The sequence below is a fragment of the Balaenoptera ricei genome, chromosome X, assembly GCF_028023285.1.
Source record: "Balaenoptera ricei isolate mBalRic1 chromosome X, mBalRic1.hap2, whole genome shotgun sequence".
NCBI classification, from domain to species: Eukaryota; Metazoa; Chordata; class Mammalia; order Artiodactyla; family Balaenopteridae; genus Balaenoptera; species Balaenoptera ricei.
Window position 1 is genome coordinate 131,727,059 of NC_082660.1, and position 22,139 is coordinate 131,749,197.

The 22,139-nt window shown below is 62.1% G+C and overlaps 4 protein-coding genes across 7 annotated transcripts; 2 read left to right on the forward strand and 2 right to left on the reverse strand.

The window, feature by feature from the left end:
- Positions 1 to 1,741: 1,741 nt before the first annotated feature.
- EOLA1 (endothelium and lymphocyte associated ASCH domain 1) lies at positions 1,742 to 9,356 on the forward strand. Of its 4 annotated transcripts, none has more exons than XM_059911051.1 (5): positions 1,742 to 1,895; positions 2,773 to 2,844; positions 3,856 to 3,950; positions 5,112 to 5,392; positions 6,208 to 9,356. In XM_059911051.1, exons 4-5 carry the CDS (start codon positions 5,140 to 5,142, stop codon positions 6,429 to 6,431), a joined length of 477 nt encoding a protein of 158 aa, XP_059767034.1. In that variant the 5' UTR covers positions 1,742 to 1,895; positions 2,773 to 2,844; positions 3,856 to 3,950; positions 5,112 to 5,139; the 3' UTR covers positions 6,432 to 9,356. The 4 variants fall into 4 exon arrangements, with proteins under 4 accessions (XP_059767034.1, XP_059767035.1, XP_059767036.1 ...); XM_059911052.1 differs by lacking the exon at positions 1,742 to 1,895 and adding an exon at positions 1,977 to 2,130; XM_059911053.1 differs by lacking the exons at positions 1,742 to 1,895; positions 3,856 to 3,950 and having other exon boundaries at positions 2,778 to 2,844.
- HSFX3 (heat shock transcription factor family, X-linked member 3) lies at positions 7,724 to 10,364 on the reverse strand. Its single transcript, XM_059910490.1, is given in 3 exon segments — positions 7,724 to 8,314; positions 8,741 to 9,223; positions 10,302 to 10,364. Coding segments are annotated over 3 exon segments (1,137 nt in total).
- A 2,863-nt stretch (positions 10,365 to 13,227) lies between these two features.
- Positions 13,228 to 14,029, reverse strand: LOC132357732 (melanoma-associated antigen 10-like). The gene is given in 2 exon segments (XM_059911432.1): positions 13,228 to 13,905; positions 13,907 to 14,029. Coding segments are annotated over 2 exon segments (801 nt in total).
- Positions 14,030 to 19,252: 5,223 nt separating this feature from the next.
- On the forward strand, positions 19,253 to 20,053 carry LOC132357631 (melanoma-associated antigen 10-like). Its single transcript, XM_059911260.1, has one exon. It carries the CDS (start codon positions 19,253 to 19,255, stop codon positions 20,051 to 20,053), a length of 801 nt encoding a protein of 266 aa, XP_059767243.1.
- Positions 20,054 to 22,139: the final 2,086 nt, after the last annotated feature.

Below are 22,139 nucleotides of genomic sequence, written 5' to 3' on the forward strand. Positions count from 1 at the left end.
CTTGGGGCGAGGAGCCGAGGAGGGGACACCGGCATGGAGGGACTTGGAGCTGCTGATCGCTCAGGTCCCCCGCAGCCCCGAGGCCCCGAATCCACGAAGGCACCCTCCGCTCCTCACCTCGGGGCCGGCACTCCTGTTCCCTCGGGCTTCTGCAAGGAGAGGGGAGGCCAGCTCGCTGGAAGAGAAAGCAGTGCTCCGTTGAGCCAACGTTCCCTCGGCAGCAGCTGTGTCAGGCGCCCGGCTTACAGGAACGAGTAAGACCCTGTCCTTGTCTTCCCAGGACTCCTGGAGAGCAGCTCCAGCCCGGGAAGAAGAGCCCAGCGAAGGAAGGCAGCAGGAAGGTACAGGGCGCTGCCAGAACCCCAGACGCTCGCGGCGGGCGGAGAAGGGGACGTTACAGTTGTGCCCGGAAGGAGGACAGGAGCTTGCCAGCACAAGAGGAACCAGGGGTCCAGGAGCGGGAACCGCACGTGCCAAAGTGTAGAGGCCCGCAGAGTGCGTGCCCGCAGCGTGCAGGGACAGCACAGGCACCCAGGGTGTTGGGCGACAAGGACGGAGAGCCGGGGCCACTCGAAGGCCCTCCCAGGGCACCAAGGAGGTGTTGGGGCTTAAACAGGAGAGGGCTCGGCAGGGTTTTCAGTCCGGGGTTGACGAGGACAGATGTGCGGTGTGACACGGAACCGATGGCCTGTGGGGCACCCACTGGAGGAGGAGCGACAGGAGGCGTCCCGGCCGGTGGGGAGACTCAGGTGACAGCACCGGCCCTAGGTCATGAGGCCTGAAGTCAGCCAGTAGCAGTGGGGACAGAAAGAGGAGCATTTATTCTGATCAGGCACTTGGGAGGCAGGGACACAGGACTTGATCACCAAGGAAATGGGAGGGAGGGCGGCGGTAAGGAACGCGAGGAGGAGCAGAGCCAGGTGGGAGACACTGAGTGGGCTGAGGCCCCGCCCCCCCCCCCACCACTGGGAGGAAGAGGACAGGAAACAGCTCTGAAGGGGAAGTTGGCTTTGCTTGGGACATGCCAGGTCCCAGGGGCAACAGGAAGCCGAGTGAGAAATTTTCTTCTCACCTCAGAAAAGGCCAGATAAAGACTGTCCCTCAGGACTCGGCCAGCAGCAGTCCCAGGGTGGCTTGGAGGGGAGCTGGCCTGGGCATTCAGCCCAGAGGTGCGAGACTCAGCCCAGAGGCCCCGCCCTCTCCCCCTCCCCCTCCCTCCTCCTCCCCTCCCTCCCCCGTCCCCCTGCCCTCCCCCTCCCTCCCCCTCCCCTTCCTCCCCCGTCCCCCTGCCCTCCCCCCCGCCCCCCCCCCCCCGGCTCCCTGTCCCCTGGGGTCCATTCTGAGGCTCGGATTCGGTCGCTAAGGACCCTGGGTCGCTGCCACTTTGACCCTTGCCGACTGTTGCGGCGCGGACTGGACGCCTAAGGTAAGGGACTCAAAAGGGCACCGCCTGGCCTCCTCCACTGAGCTGGCCTCGCCCACCCTCCATGGGTTCCCAGGGGCCCAAGCTCCATCCCTGTCAGCTCCGCCCCCGCCCCGCACCTGCCCGGCTTTTCCCCAGCTCCGCCCCACTCCTCCCCAGCTCTGCCTCCTCCTCCAGAAGCTCCTCCTCACCCAGCTCTTTCCCACACGTCAGCCCCAGATACTCCTCCCCCAGTTCCTCCCACCTGCGCCCTGCCCCTCCCCCAGCTCCTCCCCAGCTATTCGCCACAGCCCCGCCCCTTCTCTTCCGACCCGCTCCCCCGCCCACTTCCTGGTCCTCCTCCGGGTGCCGCTCCACGCCGCCGGTCTCGAGCCTCCGAGCGGCCCGGCCTTCCGCGCGCCGCCGCACGGCCTGGCGGCTCCTACTCTGTCTCCTAGCGGCCGGGGGGCCTGCGTCTAATGCGCGATTGTTCGTAAGTGCGTGTCTACGTACCTGCGTGCCTGCGTACGTGCGTGCGTACGTGTGTACGTACATGCGTTCACCCCGGAAATAAGGGGCGTCAGTGCTTGTGGACGCGGCCACGTGTCACCGGTCCCGGTTTCCCGAGGCGGACGACCGTCCTACCCGGTGGCCGCAGCCGGGCCGTCCCAGTGCGCCCGCGACTCGCCCCGCCCGCAAGGAGCCAGGACCCGCCGCGCTCGCGGACGGTACCTCCGGGCGGGAGTTTCCCGGGCTCTGCGTCGGGGAGCGCGCGCGCGCGGGGCGGCCAAGGCCGCAGCTTCCTGTCCCCTCCACCGCCCCCGTCCCCGCCCGCCATCCTTCCACGTGTGTGTCCCGCGATGCGCGCTGGTCCACACGCACCCGCCGCCCGCAGTCCTGCCCTCCCGCCTCCCGCGGGCACCCCCCACCCGCCTCCCTGCCCTGCGGGGCTCAGCTGCTTGTCCGCGGCTCCCCTCCCGCTGCGGCCCACCCAGGAGTCCATTGAGGGGCAAGGACTGTGGGGCTCCCCAGATCCTTCCCGCGTGGCAGTGTGAGGGGAGGTGTCGTTTTCCCCTGTTGGATGCGGGAGCTGCTGGGCTGTAAGATCACCGTCACTCCTGTGGGATGGGCTTCTGTGCTGCGGGCTGAGGCATCGTGGGGTCCCCGGCCCAGCCGGGCGGGGACAGGGTCGTTGCCTTGATGAGCGGAACCAACCCTGAGGGAGCCGGCACGTGTGCTTCTCATCGTTTGGGCCCTCCTGGGTCCTGGTGGTCTCCGGTCCCTGCCGAGGAGAAGACCGTTGTGGTTCCTTGGCCAGCATTGCTGTGTGGCTGATGACTTTTCTCCTTGTCCCCCTGGTCCTCGTGCAGGTGAAGACGCCGAGACAAGTGGAAGAGTGTTTTCTCCTCTGGCCGCCAAGCAGGCACCCTCTGCGTCGAGAGGTAGGAGGGCACTCAGCCCCCTTCTTCCCGAGGAATTCTCCCCAGGGATTCCGCCCGCACGGCTCGGGCCCCATGGTTGTGATCTGGTGGCGCCCGTGAGGAAGGGGCTGGCTGAGAAGCTGAGTGGCGGAAACCGCGGGCAAGCCTGGGGTCCGGTCACACACCCCAGTAGGAGCCAGAGAAACGGCCAGGCCCCAGGGACTGGCCAGCCTCCCTCGTAACTAACCCGAACGCAGTGAGGAGGGCGACCCTTTGTCACCCATCGGGTTGGCAGAGGTTAAGCGGGATGATGGTGCTCGGGGGCCCGCCAGTGCGTGAGGGCACGGCAGCCTCGCCCGTGGCTGGCAGAGTGTACACGGGGGAGCCTTTGCGGAAGGCCGTTTGCCGGCGTGTGTCAGCGTCTCGGGCTGTGTGCCGTGTGACGCGGGCCTCCTCCGACCCGGGGCTTCAGTTAGCGAGTGTGTGGTCGTGTTGAGTGTCTAGAGGGGCAGAAAGCGCCAAGCAGTCTGTGAGTCCCCCTCGGCAGGGGGAAGAGTCAGTAACCTGTGGGGCAGCCGACGACGGGGTACCGTGTGGGCGGTGCAAATAGGACAGATGAAGACGTACAGACGTGAAGCAGTGTTCCCGAGGTTTCGTGAGCGGAGAAGTCATCCCCCACCCCCGCGTGGAGAGGTGTCCAGGACAGGGCTGACCCTCTGTGATCGCCTGCCCGGGCAGTCGTGTCAGAGTCCCACAGTCTGGGTGGCTTAAACTACAGAATGTATTGCCTTGTGGTTCTGGAGGCCAGAAGCCCGAGATCTAGGTGCGGCTGATGGTGGCTCTCGTGAGGGCTGTGGAGGGAATCTGTCCCATCCCGCCCCCCCTCACTCCCGGGGCTTTGCTGGCTCTCCTGTGTGCCGGTCTGTCTCTAACTGGCCCCATTTTATGGGGACATCAGTCCTGTTAGAGGAGGGTCGACCCTAATGAGCTCATCTGACCTTGATCACCTGTGTGAAGACCTTTCCTTTGTAGGTAGGCTCACGCTCTGAGGTACTTGGGGTTGAGATTCCAGCACGTGAATTTCAGGGGCACGGTGTGACCCCTAACACCCTCCAAAGGCTTCTGAGGTAGGAGCACACGCGGAACGTTCCAGGGATGGAAGGAAGGCCTTCATGGCTGCAGGGGGTGAATCCAGGGGCGAGGAGAGCAGGCAGCCAAGGGGAGGAGCCAGATCACGTGGGGCCTCATGGGCCCTGGAGAGAAACGTGGCTCCGCTCTGCTCGGGGAAGGAAAGCCCTGGAAGGTCCTGGGCTGGCTGCCTTTGCGGCCTTGCCCCCCGTCCTCACAGCCACGTGGAAGTGGAGGCTCCGTGCGGTGCCGTGACCTGGCTGACTTTCAGGCCCGCGGCTCCCCTGCTCCTCTGTCCTCAGTGAGCAGGGACCCTCCCCCCGCCCCCCCACCCCCAGGTACAAGGAAAGCAGGCGAGGACGGGGGTGCGTGGAGTCAGCTCCCCTGGAACCACCCGCTGTCTCTCTATCCCTCGGCGCCTCCTCAGCTGCAGAGCGGGGTGACGGTGACCTCCAGGGTTATTTGAGGATTGAAGTCTATGTTCCCTGGATGGTGCCCGTCCCAGGTCCCGGCGTGGAGACGGAGCGTGCACCAGTGCCAGTAGTTCCTGCCGTCACGTATCCTTTCTCGGGCTCCGGGCCGGGGTGGAAGCAGTGGTGCAGGAATGGGTGGGAGGAGGGTGGCTCCCAAGGCGCGGGGAAGAGACACCTGGCAGGGCCATGTGACAGCCAGGGCATCCCCAGGGCCGAGCCAAGGTTGGTTGCCAAGGATTTGCACTCAGCAGCCCTGGGGTAAGATGGGGCATCTGCAGAGCATGGGCAGTGGCAGGGCCAGGGAGCTGCGGGGCCGGGGGCAGGGGAGAAGCCAGGCCCAGGACTGTCCCCGTCTGAGCCGGGAGAGGGCCAGAGCCCGGCCACTGGGCTGTGAAGCCAAGGGGCCCTCCCTGCCTCCTCTCCGCCGCCCGGGGCCCAGTGCCCTCTGTCGTGGAATTGCCCACACGCCTCTCTCTCGCCGTCCGGGCCTCCCTTGTGAGCTCCCCGCGGACTCCATCTGATGGACAGATCCCCCCGGTCGGCACCCCCTGTCAGCTGACGGCACGGAGACGGATGGAAGGGGCTGGCGCCCGGGGGGCCCCCGGGGCTGAGGTCAGGCCCACGGGTCATGAGCTCGGAGGCCGGCACGCCAGGCTCCTTGACCGTTACGGTTCTGTGTTTCCGCAGCCGCGTGAGGCCCTGGGAGCTCTGGGAGATGAAGTTCGGCTGCCTGTCCTTCCGGCAGCCTCATGCGGGTTTCGTCTTAAATGGGGTGAAGACGCTGGAGACGCGGTGGCGGCCCGTGCTGAGCGGCCACCGGCACCGCACCCTGGCCGTCCACATCGCGCGCAGGGACTGGGAGGACGCGGCCTGGAGGGAGCTGCTGGCCGAGAGGCTGGGGATGAGCCCCGCGCAGATCCAGGCCTTGCTGCGGGACGGGGAGAAGTTCGGCCGCGGAGTGATAGCCGGCAAGTGACGATCGCCTCCCGGGGCTGCCCCCCAGGGTCTCACCCGGGGCTTTGGCATCTCGTTTTCCTTTGAACCGGTCGATGTGGGGTTAGGGTTAGTTTTCCTGAGGCACCTCGCCTTCGGAGGGGCCGGGAAGGTCCCTGGGCTGGGGGTCGGCGGGCCCAGGTCCCCTCCCCGCTACTCTGGGCCTCAGTCCCCCTTTGTGCTCTGCGAGGCAGAGGCGGGTACGGCTCTGCCCGTGGTGCTCGTCTCCGTGTGTGTACGTGTGCGCGCGCACGTGTACACGCGTGTGTGTGCGCGCCGTGGCAGAGCCCGCGGGAGGCAGCACGGCAGCCAGAGCTGCGTGTGAGGGGGACCTGGGGACTCGGGCTGCCCGCCCGGCTTCACGCGCCTGCCTCACCCCCGCTGCCCGCGGCATCCTGAGGAAGTCCCCTAAACCCCCCCAGGGTGGGGGTGGAGGTCCCGCATCAACCACTGGCCCCCGGTGAGTCGCTCAGGGACCTGATTGCCCGTAGGCTCCCCGCAGCGGCGGCCGGGGCCCTCCTGACCTGTACCTGCTGCCTGCAGCGGTCGGGCTGGGAGCAGCCTGGGCCTTGGTGGGGTCGTGGAGCACCAGGCCTCTCCTTTTCATTGCTCTCCCTCCCTCCCTCGGCCTCGCCCCGAATTCCCTGAACCGAGGTTGGCAGGTGGGAAATGCTCAGCCAGAGGTACCCAGTTCACCCCGGGTCCCCTCGACGATGTGGTCTTAGTCTCTAGCGGTCGTGACTTTGAATCACCTTGTTCTCCATCTGTGTGCTTCTGTCTTTGTGCACAGGGCTGGTTGACATTGGGGACACTTTGCTGTGCCCAGAAAACTTAGGTCCCAACGAGGCTGCGGAGCTGGAGAATCAAGCCCTGCTGCCCAACCTGCGGCAGAAGTACCTGACTGCGCTTGCCAACCCCCGCTGGCTGCTGCAGCCTGTCCCCAGGAGAGGCGGGAAGGACGTCTTCCAGGTGGACATCCCCGAGCACCTGATCCCCTTTGGGCAGGAGGCCTGACCAGACTGGGCTCTCGAGAGGAAGGTGACCGAGAGAGCAGCTCATCGTGCCACCGTCCACTCGCCTTCACGCCCTGGACGTGCACGTCTGGTTCGGTCTGAATCGGCCCTGCCCTGGGGAGCGCTGCCCGCTCCGTGCCGTTCACGGAAGCAGACGTGCCCACCTGGTGCAGGGACAGGGCTTGGGACTCTCCTCGTGCGATGCCGCTCTGGGCTCAGCGACAGAGTCTCGAGGACTTTGACCTTTAGGAAAAGATGGCAGTGCCGCTCGTTTTGGCCCTACTGATTCTGGGTGGTTGAGAGAAATGTGTTTTGAGAGGACCGGTTAGCGTTTTCCCCTCTTTGTCCTGGTCAGAACTCCCAGATGTTTGGACCGCGTCTGGGGAACGAACAATGGGGGAAGGCCGGTGGCGGGCCTCGTGCACGCGGGAGAGGACCGCAGGCCCAGAAACAGGGCGCGGTCTGTCCTTGCAGGTGACCCTGGCCCTGTTGTAAAGTGTCCCTTGGCTCACGAAGCGTGTGTGTTAGACGTGCTGCCCGGCCACTTCACGTCCGAAGACAGGCTCCTAGACACAGCTCTGACGGCCAAGTGAGAAGGGCTGGCGCTCACTTTGTGGAAATCTCTTACTTCTCTGTGGGGTTTGGGGTCATTTGTTAGCAAGCTTTCTAGGGGTTGTTACCTCTGAGGGTGCTGGGCTTCCCCCCAGGTGTCGGCTGGAACGGCCCGTCTCTTCTGAGGCAGACGGCAGTGTGCACGCCTCCCTTGGTGGGTGGGGTGGCCCTCCTTTCCGGCGGGCCTCTTTGGGAGGCCCCTGGATGGTGGGCTGGACACATGCTCAGCTGCGGGTCAGAAACTTCTGGCATCATAGGGGGACCCAGGAGGAAGCCCCTTCTGCTTCAGGATGCATGACTAGTGGAAGGTGACACCCCTGAGGTCAGGAGCCAGGCTGTGCTGCCTCCTGACTGGCAGGCAAGGCCCAGGGGCCAGCCTGTCCTGGGCCGGCCTCAGCGCTCCCTAGCCACGTCCGTGGCTGAGCGTGGGAAATGCTGCTGCTTCAAATGAAAGGGGACGGCGGGGGTCAAAGCCTGCCGGGGTGGGGGGGTTTCCAGCCTCGTCGGGCCCGTCCACTGAGATGTGTGAATAGGACAGACAGTTAGAAAGGACACAAGACTCGCAATTCTCGTTCGATTCTTTATTTACTCCTGTGGACTTTGGCTTTTCTTTATTAGAGACAAAAACAGATTCTTGGTTATGAGATGGGGCTTTTCGTGTGTTCCCAGGGGCCTGCGAGCTCAGGGATCGCAGTTGTCCTTGAACTGTTCTCGGAGAGCCCACCTGCAATCTGAGGAGCCCTCCTGCTCCTCATCCACCTCAGGGACCTCGTTCGGGGACAAGGCAGAAAGGGCCGCCGGCAGGAGGGAGGAACAGCCGTTGTCCACAGGCATCTCCGAGCCATAAGCCGGGTAAACCGTGGGGCTGGCGGGCAGCTCCCTGGCGTCGTCCCTTCCGGCGGTAGCCGGGGGCACAGAAGTGACATTCCAGGGAGTGCCCTCCCCACTCGGGCCTCCCTGCTCACTGGGGGGATGGTTTTCCCTGGCCCGTCCCGCCCCACCGCTCGTAGAGCACATGCTAGAGAACAGCGAAGACTGGGTACCGCTGGGCCCCTGAGCACTTGGGGCTTTCTTCTGGGTGGTGGAGTCGTTGGAATGGATTCGTGGGGAGCTTCTGGTAGCAGCCACTGGCTTCCTTCTCTTTAGGGCTGTTGCTCTGGTCCCGGGCTGAGCAGTTGCTCCCAGGTCGCCTTTTCTCTCAGTGTTCTCGATGAGCAGAGGCTTGTCTCGCTGAAAGTTGGAGTTGCGGTAGATCGGAAATGAAACGAATCACTTTAGCCATTCTGGGAGAAAATACCCATTCCTTCCCACCGCCGCCCCCCACCCCCACCCTGGTCCATCATAATGGTCTTATCTGACTATGGAGAAAAGGTCTCTTTAAGTTCCTGGCAGGTTATTCCGCCCTAGAGTGTGCGCTCCCTAGAGCTCCCCGAGGCGAGCCTCGGTCGAGGAGTTACTGTGGCTACCTGACATCTCGTGGCCTCTCGAGAGGGTCTGTAGGCACACCTGCAGGTTCTCTCTAAGGGGCTGTGGCTGAATGCCACGGGCTCTACCTTCTCATCTTTCCTTAACTACCTTCTCACGTGAAGTAAGTTATTCTCGGAAATGAAACCCGTTCAGCACGCGGCCCATCTGGCCTCCCCGGAATGTGTTCGAATAACAAGAGAACGTGGGCAACGGAAGGGCTTCCTACTTTACCATCAGCCTCTTCTTCCCTGGAGGGCAGCTGGTCATGCGTATTTTGCTGAGCCCGTACAGGTTCAGTTTGCGGATGAAAGTCTTCAAGCTGTCCCTGTTGAAAATCCTGTCTGCGCCTCTGCGGCGAAGAACCTCCCTGCGGAAGAGGTCTTGCCCGATGATCACCGTGTCTCCCTCGTCGTTCCAGCGCGCAGAGGTGAAGGCGGGATCCTCCACCATCCTCCAGAGCTTTCTTGGGAAGGAGAGCTCAAGAATACTCTCGTTGGCCACACCGTTGTTTGGGCCCTGTGGTGGTGGGTTGTCTTGGGAGCCAGGATCTGGGCTCTCGGCTTGGTCACCCTGCTTCTCCGAACTCTCCCTTGAGTCCACATTTGGATCCGGGGACGCACGAGAGGGGACCCGCGTTGCTGGCTCTGCGTCAGCCGATGGGCCCAGCGTGACTGTACACAGCTCGTCGCTACTCTGACTAGCCACGGGGCCAGTCTAGATTGGGAGCATTCTCCACCCGAGACCGTTATCACTGAACTCTCAGGGCACAGATGCCTTGGACCAGAGCGGGGATGCCCAGTAAATACTGTCCGCCAGGTTCTAGAATCTCGGTAGTGGGGCAAACAGCCACTTAAGTCGCAGTCTTCTTTATTGGTCACGTGATGTCACAAAGGCGGTCTGGAGAGGGAGCCCTGGCCAAGTGTGGGGGAGGGGATGGGGACGGGGTGGGGGATCCCCGGCGTCTGTCTTTTTTTCTAAAAGTCTCGAAAAGTATGGTTCAAGTTCCCGGGAAAGCCTCCCGTCTGCCGCCAGGCACCTTGTTTCAAGGGGCCAGGCCCCGGATGGGTTGAGAAACGTGATCCTGTCCCCACTCCCATCCCTTGATGCTGGCTTCCGATTTGCTCAAGGGCCAGGCCCTGGCGAGGCATAGCTTGGCTGCCACTGAGACCACAGGGGTCACGTGGGCCCCTGGCGACTGTCCCTCCCAGAACAAGATGGGGGTCCCTAGTGGGCTGGTTGGCCTAGCCTGAGCCGGTGCCCACCCCCCCCCATCCCCCTTCCGGCTCTGGTCGCTTGCAGCTGATCCTGCCAGCTGGTCGGTCCCGCTCAGGCGGGCCCAAACAAAGAGTCCTGATTTCCTGCCTCCCAGGTCAAGCTGTCCCCAGAGTAGGGCTGTGCGTGACCTCACATTCAACTCGAGTGTTCCCCAAGTACCTCAGACACAGCCCTGCCCATGCCGCCGATGCCGCGTGGGAGGGCATAGCCACGTGCCCTCCGCTGGGCATCGAGCCTCCTTTTGAGCTCTGCCTGCCCCAGACCTCATCCCTGTGCGGATCACAGAGGGATTGTCTTCAGCGTCCCTTTCTTCCCGTAGAAGCCCTTCTCGTGGCCCAAGAGTGCTCACTTTTGGAACACCTGCGTGTGTCCTTTTCCCATCGCCTTCCCAGACCGTCGGATCCAGCCTCCCTGCAGGCTGCCTCGAAAGCCCTGTTTCCTTTCCGCAGTGGGGTGGTTTGGCTTCTGCTGCCCCCGATCCTGGCCTCCCACGTCCACCTTGGGTCTCTGTGGGTACTTGCCCTTCGAAGGACTTGATTCGGGGCTTCAGCGTGTAGCCTGTCCCATTGAAAGCGAGCATTTCACTGGTGCGCTCCCAGGCCAGCCCTGCTCTCCTTCCCCACGCCCGCCCCTGCCCCCCCTCCACCTCCACCCCCGGGGCCCTGTCTCGCTGTTACCTTGAGGATACATAGAATGATTTTGTTTGCTTTCGGCTTAGACGCTTTTGAACGGGCCTAAGTGACACGGACTCACTCTCAAGGAAATTTCCTACTTGCCGACCTAGACGTGACCGGAGGAAGCCCCCGTCCACGTGCATTTGGAAATAGATGAGGGTCTGGGTGTCAGACGCGCCGAAACCCCAATGAGAGTCGTCCGTCTTCACCGCAGGTGGGAGGATAGGATGGTGGGTTTGGCGATGCGCGTTCTCTGGCCGTTGTGGGCGACTTTGTCCTTCATAGCCACTGTGGAGGGGACAGAGTGGCACCTTGGAAAGGCCCGTCTGCGAGGATCCGAGGTCCCTGTCCCAGCTCTGCCACTAAGCAGGGTCATCTGCCCTCTGTGAGCGCCACTGCCCTATTTCTGAAAGGGGAGAGCTAAGAGGGTGTGGAAGAGGACCTCCCGAGGTGCCTTTCAGCCTAAGGACTGGCATCCTGGATGGAGCTCCCAGGCCTAGATTCGGGCCTGCTCCCTGGTCTTTGTGCTTCTAAAGTGGTTTACAAAGCACTCTTTCAGGTCAGTTCCTCCTGTAGGGACGTGACCTCGGAGGCTGCGAATTTCGGTGGAGGCCGTCGGTGGCTCCTCGGAAGGGGCCCGAAGGCTGGGGCCTCCTTGGGTGGGCCCGCCTGTGTGGCCTTGCCTGCTGCCCCCCTCCTCGGGCCCTCCCTCGCCCCCTGGGTCCCGTAGGAGCTGCCTCCTTCCTGGTCCCCCTCCCTCCCAGGTGCCAGCCAGGCCCCGGCAGTGGGTTTGTGTGGCACCGTGGGGGTCTTTCTCAGCCGGGTCTCGGGACCCTTCAGTTGGGCAGGCACAAGCCCTGGTGACGTCCAAGGCCTGCCTTTCCCAGCCTCGCCCTGCGGCCCCTGCCCTTGGCTTCCGCGCCCCGATGCCCCCAGCCCAGAGGCCCTCCAGCCGCTCCCCTCCCTCGCTGCCGCCAGGGTCTCGGGGTGTCTGCCAGCGTTCACTTCCCTCCAGTATCTGAGGAGGCTCCTGGAGGGGCCTTGTCCCGGTAGGCACTGGGGCCTTACAGTCAGTCCCAGGCAGTCTCAGTCCCTCCCTGCCCGTGGCTCAGCCATGAGCAGCTCAGCAGGCCGGGCTCCCGTTGGGCAGGAGGGCCCCAGGGCAGGAACAGGGACGGGGCGCCGTCACGCGGGAAGGTGCCGGCACTGGACAGAAATGCCGGCACCTGGCAGTGGCGGATCTCAGCAAACCACAGACCAGCCCCACACTGCCTCTGCTTCTCCTTGGCACCTTCCTTTCTTGGGCCTGCTTTCTGTCAACTGAAAGACACCGTGTAGCACCGAGAAGAGCAATGGGTCGCCAGTCAGGAGGTCGGCCACGGGCCGGGGGTGGGTGGGAGCAGCGTGGGCTCGAGAGGAATTCAGACCAGGGCTCTGGTCCCCACCCCGTCACTTAGCAGCACGTGACCCTGGGGAGATTCCCAAGCCCCGTGGCCTCAGGTTCTTCACCTGTGAAGCGAGTGGGTGTGACGAGCCGTGTCTTGTAGGGTTGCAGGGATGCGCGTGAGCTTCGTGAAGCAGCTCACAGGACCTGGCGTCTGTGGGAACGTTGACGACGGGCAGTTATTTCTCATATTGTTTGGATCACAGACCCTTCCCCTCTCTCCTCTGGCCTTTGGTTGGGCGCTTTCTTGTCCCGGTCATGTCAGAGAATATGCAGCTTCATCACCATCACCTCCCACAGAAGGAAGCCCTGCTTCCCAAAGGCCCAAACTGCCCTGGCTCGTGGCACTTACCCTCCAGGGCTCGCTCCTGGAGCCCCACCGCCTCGTCCCATGTTGACTTGTTCTGTGGGACTTGGGGGACGTCTCACCACCTTCCTCGTGTGACTGCGGCTCCTAGACCATCATTCTAGGTGTGGCTGTGTCCTGCTTTTCCTAGCGTTCCCGCTACTAACACAGGCCCTTCCGGAGAGCAGAGGCTCCGTGAAGGTCTGCAGAATAAATGAACCAGTGAGCAGGGGGCTTATTGACTCAGACCAGTTATCTCCTACTTTCGTAAAAAGCCCATGCAAATCCAACTAAATATAGATATAGATATTTTCATTTTATACAATGACAGAAGAAGTTAAAAGATTTAAAATTAACTTTTGCTTTTATTTTTCTATCTCTTTTTCTTTCTTTTTTTTTTTTTTTTTTTTGGCCGCACCATGCGGCTTTTGGGATCTTAGTTCCCCAACCAGGGATCAAACCAGGGACCCCAGCTGGGAAAGTGCTGAGTCCTAACCACTGGACCGCCAAGGAATTCCCAACTTCTGTATTTCTGGACCCCATCAATTTTATTCTTAAGTTCTTTCTGATTTCCAAGAAAATTACTATTCCAATGAAATGTTATCTTGTTTAGGATCACAAAATAAAACGGGAGACTTACAATTTGTTTTACAAACTAGGACAACTTTTGTCCATGAACAATACATGTGTGATCAATGTCATTCACAAACTTAGACACTGAACCTTATTAAGCCTTCTTTTAAATGGAACAATATTTGACAAATTCCTAAAGAAAACAGAGATGAAATTCCATGTCATCATACACAACAGGAACCCAAAGATGCTGCACACCGGGTTCCCCCGACAGGCCCGGGCCCTCACTACTTAGAAGGGTGACCGCTCCCTCTTCAAACTCAGAGAGAAGGATCAGCCTCCCTTCCTGCCCCACGGGAGAAGCTGCTGGACGTGGGCCTGGAAGGAGCCTGGCTTCTGCTCTGGCTCAGGCCCCCTTTTCCTCATCGCTCACACCCTCTGCACACAGGGATGGGAAGGACCTGGGATCCCATCCACTGACCCTGAGCAGATGCTCCAGGACCTGCCACTTGCTGGTCTCCGTGTGGGCCCGGGGACCCCACAGGAACTCGTAGCAGGCGGGGTCGCTGTGGGGCACCTGCTGGTACTCCACGTAGCCCTCCTGCACCCACACTTTGGTGAGCAGCTCCCTGGGCTCCCCGTAGATGCAGTGCTCCCTCCCTGCATACACCCCCCTGAGGCTGAGCAATTCCCAGACCTCCTCCTCAGGGGCGTGGTCACCGTACAGGGCGATCAGGCCCAGGAGCATCACCAGGAGGCCGGCCTTGGGCATGCTCTGCCCGTCGCTCAGCACTGCATCACAGGTGAGGCCCAGGGTGGGGACCAGGACGTAGGTGCACTCGCGGGGGTCCACCTCCTTCACGTCCACGCCAAACACCAGCTGCATGCACTCGCAAGCTTGGCTGAAGACCACGGGGAAGTGGTCCCGATGGTCACGGAGGACCATATTCAGCATCTCCGCCTTGGAGATCGGCTCCTTGGTGCGATACTTGAGGAGCAGGAACGCCACCAGGTCAGCCATCAGCACAGTAAGTGCCTCCTGGGGCAAAGACTCGGCATAGGCGGAGAAGGAGGGGGGCGACGGAGGAGGAGGAGGACGAGGGGGATGCGGCCTCCTCGCCTGCAGCCCCGAACAGCTGCGCCTCCACCGGGCCCTGGGCCTGGACTGGGGCCTGAAGGTCTGCCTCAGGCTGGCGCAGCTCGCTCATCTCGACCAGGGGCCTGATGACTGGGGTCGGGCCGCCGACGGGAGTCTGGGCAGAGGTGACAGATACGGACCACGGACCTGGGGGAGAAAGGGGGTGTGAGCGGCCTCGGCGGAGAAACGCACCCTGGGCAGCTCTGACAAAGGCCACTTACAGGGCTCGCCTGGAGGGGTGCCCTCGGGCCTCACAGGGGCGCTCCTCCTGGGCGGACTGTCCCCTGCCAACCTGAAGAAGGAAGAGACGTGGCCCCTCAGGGTACAGCCAGTGCAGCCCCAGGTACCGACCGGGGCTGAGAGGGGTGTGGGGAAGTGTGGCGTCTTGAGCCTTGTGGGGTCCCCTCTGTTCTGGGAGGGGGAGGACCTGGGTGCATACTCAGGGCGCGCACCTCACCTTGACTCCTGGCGCTGCCTGGGCCTCCTCTGCTCTGTGGCCTGAGGACACGTGCCTCAGACCTGGGCCTTCGCCTCCCGGTTCCTGGAGCCCCTATAAGGGGAATGGAGGGGGCACCTCGGGTGTAGATTGTGGCACAGCCCTGGGCCCCTCGGTGCTGGTAGGAGGGGTGGGCCGGACTCTGTGAGATCCCCCCAGTTCTGAGTTTGGAGGTGGGTGGTCCCCTCGGGGCTCGCTCGTAGTGCTCACCGTTCCCCTTAAGGGCCTGGACCCTCCCCTTTGCGGGCCTGAGGGGAAACTCACAACAGGACCCCGAGTCTGAACAGAAGGCAGTGAGGGGGCCCCACATGTGGCCACACCTGCCCAGGGCCTCCCGAGGGTCCGAGGATGGGGACATGCTGGGTCCTCACCTCCTCCTCACATCCTGCCTGGCCTCCCAGCACTGACCACAGGGGCAGGTTTCTGTTCAGGCCCCTGTACCAGGGCTGGGGGTCTGCTCAGTCCTCCCTCGGGGTCCTGGGAGTCCACCCTCTGCGGACCTGAAGCCTCACCCCTCACACCAAACACCTGACCTCCCGAGGACCCTGAGCCAGAAGTCAGGAAACATCTCCTCTGCTGACCGTGCTCTGGCGCCTCCAAGACCCCGCGGAAGGGCAAAGGATCCCTCCCTGTGTGGGGGTCTAACGTCCTCGATCCCTCCTTCCTCGGGTGCAGGCTGGACTCTGGGCGGGACCTGGGACTGTCGCGTCTGCCAGTGTGACTCCCTGCTCAGTATCCCAGGTCTCCAGTCTCTCAGAGACCCGGACGTCAGGAAGTCAGGACAGGCCTACTGTGCTCATCCCGCCCCGGGGCCTCCCAGGGCCACCTGTAAGGGCGGGGATCTGGTGGGTGCCTTTTGTCCTCCCTCAGGGTCCTCTCAGTCCTGCCTAAGGGCCCTAACCTTAGTCCACCAGGGACCTGACATTTTACCCTCTGCGCTCATGAGGCCCCGCCCCTTATCCCAGGTCCTCAGCTTCTCTGAGACCCGGATGTCAGGAGGTGCTGCACGTGCTCATCCCGCCCTATGGCCTCCCAGGGCCAACGCTGTTCTGGGGTCCATGTTCCCCTCAGTCCTCCCTCAGTGCTCTCACCTTCACTCCACGCAGGACCTGGGATTCTCTCCTGTGCCCACCAGACACCCCGCACCTTACACCCCCTCCCCAACCTCTCTGAGACCCCGCCCCTTACACCCCCTCCCCAGCGTCTCTGAGACCCGGATGTCAGGAAGTGCTGCACGTGCTCATCCCGCCCTGTGGCCTCCCAGGGCCCACTCTGTTCTGGGGCCTAGCTTCCCCTCAGTCCTCCCTCAGGGCCCTCACCTTGACTCCTCGCAGGACCTGGGATTCTCTCCCGTGCCCACCAGACACCCCGCCCCTTGCACCCCCTCCACAGCCTCTCTGAGTCCCCGCCCCTTACACCCCCTCCCCAGCGTCTCTGAGTCCCCGCCCCTTACACCCCCTCCCCAGCGTCTCTGAGACCCGGATGTCAGGAGGTGCTGCACGTGCTCATCCCGCCCTATGGCCTCCCAGGGCCCACTCTGTTCTGGGGTCCATGTTCCCCTCAGTCCTCCCTCAGGGCCCTCACCTTGACTCCTTGCAGGACCTGGGATTCTCTCCCGGTGCCCACCAGACACCCCGCCCCTTACGCCCCCTCCCCAGGCTCCTTGAGTCCCCGCCCCTTACACCCCCTCCCCAGCGTCTCTGAGTCCCCGCCCCTTACACCCCCTCCCCAGCGTCTCTGAGACTCGGATGTCAGGAGCTGCTGCACGTGCTCATCCCGCGCTGTGGCCTCCCAGGGCCCACTCTGTTCTGGGGTCCAGGTTCCCCTCAGTCCTCCCTCAGTGCTCTCAACTTGACTCCACGCAGGACCTGGGATGCTCTCCTGTGCCCGCCTGAGACCCCACCCCTTATGCCCCCTCCCCAGTCTCTCTGAGACCCCGCCCCTTACACCCCCTCCCCAGCCTCTCTGAGTCCCCGCCCCTTACACCCCCTCCCCAGCCTCTCTGAGTCCCCGCCCCTTACACCCCCTCCCCAGCGTCTCTGAGACCCGGATGTCAGGAAGTGCTGCACGTGTTCATCCCGCCCTATGGCCTCCCAGGGCCCACTCTGTTCTGGGGTCCATGTTCCCCTCAGTCCTCACTCAGGGCCCTCACCTTGACTCCACGCAGGACCTGGATTCTCTCCTGTGCCCGCCTGAGTCCCGACCCCTTATGCCCCCTCCCCAACCTCTCTGAGACCCCGCCCCTTACACCCCCTCCACAGCGTCTCTGAGACCCGGATGTCAGGAAGTGCTGCACATGCTCATCCCGCCCTATGGCCTCCAACGGCCAAGTCTGTTCTGGGGTCCAGGTTCCCCTCAGTCCTCCCTCAGTGCCCTCACCTTGACTCCTCGCAGGACCTGGGATTCTCTCCTGTGCCCGCCTGAGACCCCACCCCTTATACCCCCTCCCCAACCTCTCTGAGACCCCGCCCCTTACACCCCCTCCCCAGAGTCTCTGAGGCCCGGATGTCAGGAAGTGCTGTCCGTGCTCATCCCGCCGTATGGCCTCCAAGGGGCAACTCTCTTCTGGGGCCTAGCTTCCCCTCAGTCCTCCCTCTATGCTCTCACCTTGACTCCACACAGGACCTGGGATGCTCTCCTGTGCCCGCCTAAGACCCCGCCCCTTACACCCCCTCCCCAGCCTCGCTGAGTCCCGGATGTCAGGAGGTGCTGCACGTGCTCATCACACCCTATGGCCTCCAACTGCCAAGTCTGTTCTGGGGTCCAGGTTCCCCTCAGTCTTCCCTCAGTGCTCTCACCTTGACTCCAAGCAGGACCTGGGATTCTCTCCCGTGCCCACCAGACACCCCGCCCCTTACACCCCCTCCCCAGCGTCTCTGAGACCCGGATGTCAGGAAGTGCTGCCAGTGCTCATCCCGCCCTATGGCCTCCAAGGGGCAACTCTGTTCTGGGGTCCATGTTCCCCTCAGCCCTCCCTCAGTGCTCTCACCTTGACTCCTCGCAGGACCTGGGATTCTCTCCTGTGTCCACCAGACACCCCGCCCCTTATACCCGGGCCTAGCCTCTTTGAGACCCCGCCCCTTATACCCGCTCCGCAGTCTGAGACCCTGACCCTTATACCCTTCCCTGCCTTCAGCCCTGGGAGGCCCTGAGGCGGGATGAGCACTTGGCAGCAAGTCCTGACTTACGTATCCAGGTCTCAGAGAGGCTTAGGAACAGGTATAAGCGGCTGGTCTCAGGTGTGCTATGGCCAGAATCCCAGCTCGTGCGTGCAGTCAAGGTGAGAGCACTGAGGGAGGACTGAGGGGACCCTGGACCCCAGAACAGCGTTGGCCCTGGGAGGCCATAGGGCGGGATGAGCACGTGCAGCACTTCCTGACATCTGAGTCTCAGAGAAGCTGAGGACCTGGGATAAGGGGCGGGGCCTCATGAGCGCAGAGGGTAAAATGTCAGGTCCCTGGTGGACTAAGGTTAGGGCCCTTAGGCAGGACTGAGGGGACCCTGAGGGAGGACAAAAGGGACCCACCAGATCCCCGCCCTTGCAGGTGGCCCTGGGAGGCCCCGGGGCGGGATGAGCACAGTAGGCCTGTCCTGACTTCCTGACGTCCGGGTCTCTGAGAGACTGGAGACCTGGGATACTGAGCAGGGAGTCACACTGGCAGACGCGACAGTCCCAGGTCCCGCCCAGAGTCCAGCCTGCACTCGAGGAAGGAGGGATCGAGGACGTTAGACCCCCACACAGGGAGGGATCCTTTGCCCTTCCGCGGGGTCTTGGAGGCGCCAGAGCACGGTCAGCAGAGGAGATGTTTCCTGACTTCTGGCTCAGGGTCCTCGGGAGGTCAGGTGTTTGGTGTGAGGGGTGAGGCTTCAGGTCCGCAGAGGGTGGACTCCCAGGACCCCGAGGGAGGACTGAGCAGACCCCCAGCCCTGGTACAGGGGCCTGAACAGAAACCTGCCCCTGTGGTCAGTGCTGGGAGGCCAGGCAGGATGTGAGGAGGAGGTGAGGACCCAGCATGTCCCCATCCTCGGACCCTCGGGAAGCCCTGGGCAGGTGCGGCCACATGTGGGGCCCCCTCACTGCCTTCTGTTCAGACTCGGGGTCCTGTTGTGAGTTTCCCCTCAGGCCCGCAAAGGGGAGGGTCCAGGCCCTTAAGGGGAACGGTGAGCACTACGAGCGAGCCCCGAGGGGACCACCCACCTCCAAACTCAGAACTGGGGGGATCTCACAGAGTCCGGCCCACCCCTCCTACCAGCACCGAGGGGCCCAGGGCTGTGCCACAATCTACACCCGAGGTGCCCCCTCCATTCCCCTTATAGGGGCTCCAGGAACCGGGAGGCGAAGGCCCAGGTCTGAGGCACATGTCCTCAGGCCACAGAGCAGAGGAGGCCCAGGCAGCGCCAGGAGTCAAGGTGAGGTGCGCGCCCTGAGTATGCACCCAGGTCCTCCCCCTCCCAGAACAGAGGGGACCCCACAAGGCTCAAGACGCCACACTTCCCCACACCCCTCTCAGCCCCGGTCGGTACCTGGGGCTGCACTGGCTGTACCCTGAGGGGCCACGTCTCTTCCTTCTTCAGGTTGGCAGGGGACAGTCCACCCAGGAGGAGCGCCCCTGTGAGGCCCGAGGGCACCCCTCCAGGCGAGCCCTGTAAGTGGCCTTCGTCAGAGCTGCCCAGGGTGCGTTTCTCCGCCGAGGCCGCTCACACCCCCTTTCTCCCCCAGGTCCGTGGTCCGTATCAGTCACCTCTGCCCAGACTCCCGTCGGCGGCCCGACCCCAGTCATCAGGCCCCTGGTCGAGATGAGTGAGCTGCGCCAGCCTGAGGCAGACCTTCAGGCCCCAGTCCAGGCCCAGGGCCCGGTGGAGGCGCAGCTGTTCGGGGCTGCGGGGGAGGAGGCCGCATCCCCCTCGTCCTCCTGCTCCCCCGTCGCCCCCTTCTTCTCCGCCTATGCCGAGTCTTTGCCCCAGGAGGCACTTACTGTGCTGATGGCTGACCTGGTGGCGTTCCTGCTCCTCAAGTATCGCACCAAGGAGCCGATCTCCAAGGCGGAGATGCTGAATATGGTCCTCCGTGACCATCGGGACCACTTCCCCGTGGTCTTCAGCCAAGCTTGCGAGTGCATGCAGCTGGTGTTTGGCGTGGACGTGAAGGAGGTGGACCCCCGCGAGCGCACCTACGTCCTGGTCCCCACCCTGGGCCTCACCTGTGATGCAGTGCTGAGCGACGGGCAGAGCATGCCCAAGGCCGGCCTCCTGGTGCTGATTCTGTGCCAGATCACCCTGTACGGTGACCGCGCCCTTGAGGAGGAGGTCTGGGAAGCACTTAGCGTGATGGGGGTGTGTGCCGGGAGGGAGCACTGCATCTACGGGGAGCCCAGGGGGCTGCTCACCAAAGTGTGGGTGCAGGACGGCTACCTGGAGTACCGGCAGGTGCCCCACAGCGACCCCGCCCGCTACGAGTTCCTGTGGGGTCCCCGGGCCCACACGGAGACCAGCAAGTGGCAGGTCCTGGAGCATCTGCTCAGGGTCAGTGGATGGGATCTCAGGTCCCTCCCATCCCTGTGTGCAGAGGGTGTGAGCGATGAGGAAGAGGGGGCCTGAGCCAGAGCAGAAGCCAGGCTCCTTCCAGGCCCACGTCCAGCAGCTTCTCCCGTGGGGCAGGAAGGGAGGCTGATCCTTCACTCGGAGTTTGAAGAGGGAGCGGTTAGCCTTCTAAGTAGTGAGGGCCCGGGCCTGTCGGGGGAACCCGGTGTGCAGCATCTTTGGGTTCCTGTTGTGTATGATGACATGGAATTTCATCTCTGTTTTCTTCAGGAATTTGTCAAATGTTGGTTCTTTTAATAGAAGACTAAACAAGCTTCAGTGTCTCACTTTGTGCATGACATTGATCCCACGTGTATTTGTACTAATCCAGTTCAAGAACAAGAGTTTTGCTGTTCTGTAAGAGAGGTTGGGAAATATCCCAGTTTATTTTGTGACCGTGTACAAGATAACAGGGAATAAGAATTAGAACTCTTTTGGAAATGTGGAAGTACTTAGCAGTAATATAGATGGGGGAAGAATTAGAAAAATAAAAGTAATCGTAGTTCCAGTTCTTGCTTCTTCCCTGTCTTGTCTGTCATTCTATAAAACTAACTATCTCTGTTTAGTTGGATTTGCATGGGTATTTTAAGAAAGTAGGAGAAGATTAATCTGCGTCAATAAGCCCCCTGCCCACCGGCTTGTTTATTCCGCACACCTCCAGGGAGCCTCTGCTCTCCGGAAGGGCCTGTTTTAGTAGCGGGAACGCTAGGAAAAGCAGGACACACCCACACCTAGGGGGATGGTCTAGGAGCCGCAGTCACATGAGGAAGGTGGTGAGACGTCCCCCAAGTCCCACAGAACAAGTCAACATGGGACGAGGCGGTGGGGCTCCAGGAGCGAGCCCTGGAGGGTAAGTGCCCCGAGCCAGGGCAGTTTGGGCCTTTGGGAAGCGGGGCTTCCATCTGTGGGAGATGATGGTGATGGAGCTGGGTGGTGGCAGCAGCCAGACCTGCAGAGGGTGTGTCTTGGGTTTGGGGGGAAAGTCTGAAATGCGACATGGCTGTGAGATGTCCTTTTGGATCATGGATAAAGGCGAGAGGAATCCCGTCCTGGGGCAGGAAGGAAGGGGTGCCGGCTCTTGTCGCATTGCGGTGGACCACACTGAAGCGGCAGGTGTTTTATCCCCACCATCTGCAAGGATTTCCAGAGAAATAAGGATCTTGCGCTTTGAAGTACTGCTCAGTATTCCCTGGGCTGGCCCTGCTCTCCCTGCCCTGGGAGAGCCAGTTACCAACTATATTGAAACGACTATTTTAGTCACCTGGAGTTTACTTTGGCCACCTGTGAGCAAGGTCTAGATTTCACTGGGATGAAACGGATGAAAATAGGTGGTTTGAACGAAGAGAGGCTGCCAAAGTGGAAAGGACTCGCTGTGTGACTGGAATCCTGGGAGCTTTGCGTGAGCTGCGCCCAGCTGGGGAAAACACCACCCCTCCCTCCCCGCCGGCAGACACACACACACATCCAAATTGAATAATACATCCTCCAGGAGTAAAACACACAGAGCAGCAATTTTGGCCGGTTTTCTATTCCGTTTCCTATGGAGCTGCAAATTCTCTGAGATGTCATGAAAGGAAAAGAATTTCCAGAGGAAAGAGGGACAGAGTCTGGGATCAGAATAATACTAGAAATAAGTCCTAGCCACTAAAGAAGCAATGTCCGCCAGTGTCCCCGGGTTCAGGCAGGTTCAGAAATGTGGCGGCATCAGAGACCCACAGGTTCGGGCCGTGACCTGGCATCGAAAGGAAGGAGCAACTTCTGGGCCTAATGAGATTGTGAGGTCACTGCAGTGGGAGGTGCAGACGGCGCCGGGGGCTAAAGAGGCAGCCCTCCCTGCTGAGCGCCGTAGAGCAACGTGAACGTTACGTGTGATCCTGGATTTGAAGCACCTGCCACATAGCAGGTGGGCACTTGGAAAAGGAGGAGAATTTCAAGGCCAATGTGACGTGTTCAGACACTCCTGCCGGAAAAGAAGGGGATTTTGTCATCACAAATGGTAAGCGCTGCTTCTGTTGAGCCTCTACTAGGCAGTGTGGACTTGGAGAGACGTCAGGTGCTCGTCCCCATCTTGTCTTCCTCTCCTCCCCGCACAAATGGGGACACA

Excerpts from the sequence above, each read along its gene's own strand:
- EOLA1 (XM_059911050.1), top strand. The coding sequence starts at position 5,053 with ATGAGCTCGGAGGCCGGCACGCCAGGCTCCTTGACCGTTACGGTTCTG. Across the intron at positions 5,393-6,207 it reads CGGCCGCGGAGTGATAGCCG|GGCTGGTTGACATTGGGGAC; the intron begins GCAAGTGACGAT and ends CTTTGTGCACAG.
- LOC132357631 (XM_059911260.1), top strand. The coding sequence starts at position 19,253 with ATGAGTGAGCTGCGCCAGCCTGAGGCAGACCTTCAGGCCCCAGTCCAG.